Source organism: Mesitornis unicolor, unplaced genomic scaffold, assembly GCF_000695765.1.
Source record: "Mesitornis unicolor isolate BGI_N332 unplaced genomic scaffold, ASM69576v1 scaffold38687, whole genome shotgun sequence".
In the NCBI taxonomy this organism is placed as follows: domain Eukaryota; kingdom Metazoa; phylum Chordata; class Aves; order Mesitornithiformes; family Mesitornithidae; genus Mesitornis; species Mesitornis unicolor.
The window spans coordinates 2535-7366 of NW_010197747.1; the positions used below are offsets into that span (position 1 = coordinate 2535).

Sequence of the window (4832 nt, forward strand, 5' to 3'; positions counted from 1 at the left end):
AATCAACGGGACCATAGCTTCATCTGGAGGATGGTGCATGAAGAGATGTCATTTGGATCATTTCCGTTCTCTGAGCTGGTGAGTGAAGCTTGCCCAAGACCTCTAGCATAGACTTCCACTGCCTTGCACATTTAAGGACATCCATATTAAGAGGAATTTCTCTGCTTTTTAGACACATGAATTTCCTGACATGTAAATTCCTAAGGAGGGAGAAAGGAGAGAAAGGAATCCTTTGGATGGTGGTTCAGCTCCTTCTGTCTTAGGCACCCACCTGAGGATGAGATCGGTTCTCACTTAGAAAAATGATCAAGAATCTTCCCTTGTCTGTAGGGAGAGCACAGATTGTACTCTGCTGTTGTGGTTTAAGCGCAGTGAGTAACTGAGCACCATGGCCTGTTTGCTCACTTGTCCCCTCTGGTGGAATAAGGAGAAGAAAAATATAGCAAAGAGCTCATGGACTGAAAAAAAGGACAGGGAGGATTTGCTCACCACTTATAGTCACAGACAAAAGACAGACTCATCTTGGAGAGAAAAAAAATAAAAAAAATTAATTTGTTACCAAGTAGCATCAGAATAGAATAGTAAGAGATAGACCCAGATCTTAAGGTCAACATCTTCCCCCACCCCTCTCTTCTTCCCAGGCACAGCTTTGTTCCTGGTTTCTTTACCTCTCTCCCCCTCCCCCAGTGCCACAAGAGGATGGGAATGGGCACTGCAGTCAGTTCATTCCATGTGGTCTCTGCCACTCCTTCCTCTTCAGGGGTAGGGAGGACTCTTCTCACTCTTCTTTTGCTTCCACATGGCACCCTCTCCACAGGAGAAAACGTCCTCCATGAACTTCTGCCCACAGCTGCTCTTTTCCTCTTTAACTGCTCCAGTGTGGCCTTCCCTTCTGTATGGTGCAGTCTTTCCTACAGACTGCTCCAGTGCACACTTTCCATGGAGTCATGGCCTCTTCAGGGGCAGCCACTTTCTCATGTGGATCTCTGCTCCACCGTTGAATCTTCACAGGCTGCAGGTGGGTCAACATGCCCTCTTACCATGGGTTGCAGGGGAACCTTTGCTTTTTGCACCTCCTTCTCCCCTCTCCCTTTTTTATTCTTTTCTTCACCGACCTTGGTGTCTGCACAGTTGTTCTTCTCACATCCCAATCCTTTCTCCACTGCAGGTTTCTTCTGCTGGGTCTTGAAAAGTTCCCAGCTCTCTTGAGCTAGAGCTGCAGGGGGCTTGAGTTTAAGTTGGGGTCAGACTGGCACAGCCTGGCCAGGTCCACACAACCCACACTGGGGCCACACCGGTCTGGGTCAGGGCCAGGGCAAGAAAGGGTGGGCCATTCACTGCACCCCTCTTAAAATACATCAATTCACAGAGGCCCTGATTGGCTTGACCTTCATCAGAGTTGGGTCCAAAATTGGAGTCAGGGGATCTTCTAGCAGCTCCTTTCAGGAGCTATCTCCATAGCCCCTCCCCTGCTACCAAGAAACCTCAAACCCCTCACAGAAACCCAATACACCTGCATTTCAGCTGGCTTCTCAATAAAGCTACCTTGGATGGGATTCAACTCAGAGGATTTTTGCCTTCAGCCACTGAGACATGGATATTTCTGCCCAAGTTGAGATGCCTGACTTATCCAAGCTTCTTGATAAACTTCTGCCTTAGCCCTCAGAGAAAACCTGGCACTTCTAAGATGGATTTTAGCCATATATATGAAGTGAGAGAGCCATGTTTCCCTAGTGCCCTTTCTCTGCTCTTTGAGAAAGAAGGAGGTTAAGCTGAGTAGCTGAGACAGGAGTATTTCATTGTAAGCTATTCAACTTGGTCAGCAGAAATACTTCCTCTGACTCTGAGATGGAAAAATTAGAAAGAGGTGAATCCTACCTGTAGTAGCTATGCTGAGAAGCAGACATCGGTGAAGGTAATGGAGGTATTTGCAAAAGCTTCTTGTGCTGAGCCTTGGAAGTAAGCAAATCCACAAGGCCACGAGTCCTTGTGCAATGCCTGTCATGCTAGCCTCTTGCCCTGTGCTGCTTCTATTTCAGTGAGAAGCCACTGTGATGAAACTGACCTAGAAGAAATGAGAAAATCTATTCCAGTGCCAAGTTATCATGACAGTTTACCAATCTCGCAGTCTTATATGCTGAAATCACAACTCAGTAGTGCCTGCCTTGAAGATGCAGATATGTTATTCCCTTCCCTACTGGAACAGTCTTTCACACAGCTGGAGACCCTCAGCCTGCCATCCACAGTTTCCTAAATGGTATTTTCATCTCATGACAGCAATTGCATTCAGTATGTTCTAACAGAGATACCTACACTTTATCTGATAAATAATTCTCTAGGTTCATTTGATGCTGTAAGCCTGACCTTCAGGGTCAGATCTAGTTGTCCAAACATGTTTCTGCAGCAGAGGATTTCCCTGAAAAATTTAACTGAGGGTAGATGTTGTTTTTCCCATGCTCTGCACCAACTACTTTTTCAGGGATGATGGTTTTCTTTCACTACTAGCAGCAGCTGAAGGACCATCACAGGCATGCAAACTCTCACAGAAACATTCCTGTCTTTACAGGTGGACCTCAGCACTTGGGAAGACATGGAAAATGGGACAACTGTGGAAGAATTCATCCTTCTTGGCTTCCCAGGCACACAGCATTTCCGAGTCTCCCTTGTGGTGGTATTTGCACTGATGTACTTCTTGACAGTAGTAGGCAATGCATCAATCATAGCCCTCGTGTGGACGAACAAGAACTTCCATACCCCAATGTACTTTTTCCTCTGTAATCTCTCCTTTCTGGAGATCTGGTACACTACAGGTGTTGTTCCAAAAGCCATAGGAGTCATGCTGGGGACTAGCCAGACCATCTCCTTCAGCGTCTGCATCCTCCAGTTGTTCTTTCTTCTTTCCCTAGGCTCCACTGAGTGTTTTCTCCTGTCTGTCATGGCCTATGACCGTTACTTAGCCATATGCTACCCCTTGAGATACAACTCTGTAATGAATAGTGTCCTCTCTGTTCGTCTGGTGCTCAGCTCCTGGCTGGGAGGCTTTGTGTCCATCTCACTGCTGGCCTTTCTGACATCCAGGCTGTCGTTCTGTGGGCCAGATGTCATCAATCATTTTCTCTGTGATATAGATTCCTGCCTTGCCCTCTCCTGCAGTGACACGTGGCCTGTAGAGCTAGCGACATTCCTTGTCTCCATAATTGTTGTGGTTGCCTCCTGTGTGGTCACCCTGGTGTCCTATGTGAACATCATCTCTTCCATCCTGAGAATTCAGTCAGTCCATGGTCGGAAAAAGGCCTTTTCCACTTGCTCTGCCCATCTCAGTGTCGTCACAATCTGGTATGGCTCCACTATGTTCCTGTATGTCAAGCCATCAGCCCAGAACACCCTGGATCTGAACAAACTTGTGAATACCTTTAACACAGTTGTAACACCTTTGTTGAACCCCTTCATTTACACACTCAGGAACAAAGAAGTGAAGCAAGCTCTGAGGAGAGCTTTCCAGAAGAAGTGAAGTGGCTTTTCAAAGGGCCTCAGTGGGAGCAAACAGATTCATCCCCTACCTGCCAAAACTTCTGCCCTGCAGAAGTTCCTCACCGAACTCTAAGTGCACCTGGACATCACAGGTAGTGAGAAGCCACCAGTTCTCCAGTGAGCTCATCTCACTCACCTTACAGGCATCTTAGGCTGGGCTGAGTCTCAGTTCTAATGCTCTCACCTCCCTCTGTTCAATCCTGGGTAAACTCAGAATGTCTCATAGTGCTCTAAAGACCAGCACTTGCAAAGAGTCAAAACTCCATCCAGAAATGGATTTCTAACAGAGCTGGAGGAGTGGTCCTCCCAGAGGTTTGTATTCCATGTTGCGAAGTGCTTCGTTTTGTCAGGGAATTGTCTGAATCTTGTAAAGAAGTTTCAGCAGCTGGCTCACTCCTTTAGGAAATGGGCATGTATTTCTCAATTTAGTCTAGTATTTTCTGGACGTATATATAAGTCTAATATTTTCTGGATGTATATATGCCCCATTCTTGTGGCTGTTTCATCAAATCATGCTCTAGTTCAAGATAAAATTTGGCCATGTCTGATATCTCTGCCTATAGGCATTATCCCTAGCCTAAGAGTCAACTAAATTTCCTTTCCTCTTCCTTTCCTCTCTTCAGTATCTGAATGTACTTTAAAAGTTTTAATTAAAAATATGCAAATTGCCATGTCTCATGTTAGATGTGTCAGGGCATTTCCTGACACAATACTTCTCAGTAGTTTTAACAGTCTACAGTTAGGCCTATTTTGGCCTTTGTTGTGGAAAGACTTTAATGTCACAGAAAAAGTCCCCAAACTGCAGAGCTGTGAAATGTTGGCTGAGCAGCAAGTGTCTGTTTGCACTCATTGGGAGGACATTAGCACTTCCAAAGAGCATTTGCTTTTCTCTTTACAATTTTCAGTTCAGAACAGACAAATCACATTCTCAAAGCTCTTCTTTCTACACAGTGAGAAGGGAGTCCATGTGACCACTTCAAAAGGAGGAGGCCTCAGCATGGCAGATACACCTTTATGAACAGTGTAGGATTAATTTCATGTGAGAATAAAGCTATACAAAGGAGATGACTGAGTCCAGAATGAACATCTACTCCTTTGTTCTAGAAGCAGTGGTGCTTCTGGAGGTGATTCACCAACCTCTTGTGTTCACCTGTGCTGGGCACTTGGCTCTTAGACATGCAGCCAGGCCCAGCCACCAGTGCTCAAGGATAGGCTGATACTCACCCATGAAAACTGTGCTCTCTTTCTCAGTGTTATTTGGGAAATATGGTGCCTTAACTCAACATCTGTGTGGAGCAGCA

At 45.8% G+C, this 4832-nt stretch overlaps 1 protein-coding gene across 1 annotated transcript; it reads left to right on the forward strand.

The window, feature by feature from the left end:
* Nucleotides 1–2566: 2566 nt before the first annotated feature.
* LOC104544137 (olfactory receptor 6F1) lies at nucleotides 2567–3511 on the forward strand (the record flags this gene model as incomplete). Its single annotated transcript, XM_010188910.1, has 1 exon — nucleotides 2567–3511. A coding segment is annotated over one exon (945 nt), but the record flags the coding sequence as incomplete, so codon positions are not given.
* Between the last annotated feature and the right edge of the window lie 1321 nt (nucleotides 3512–4832).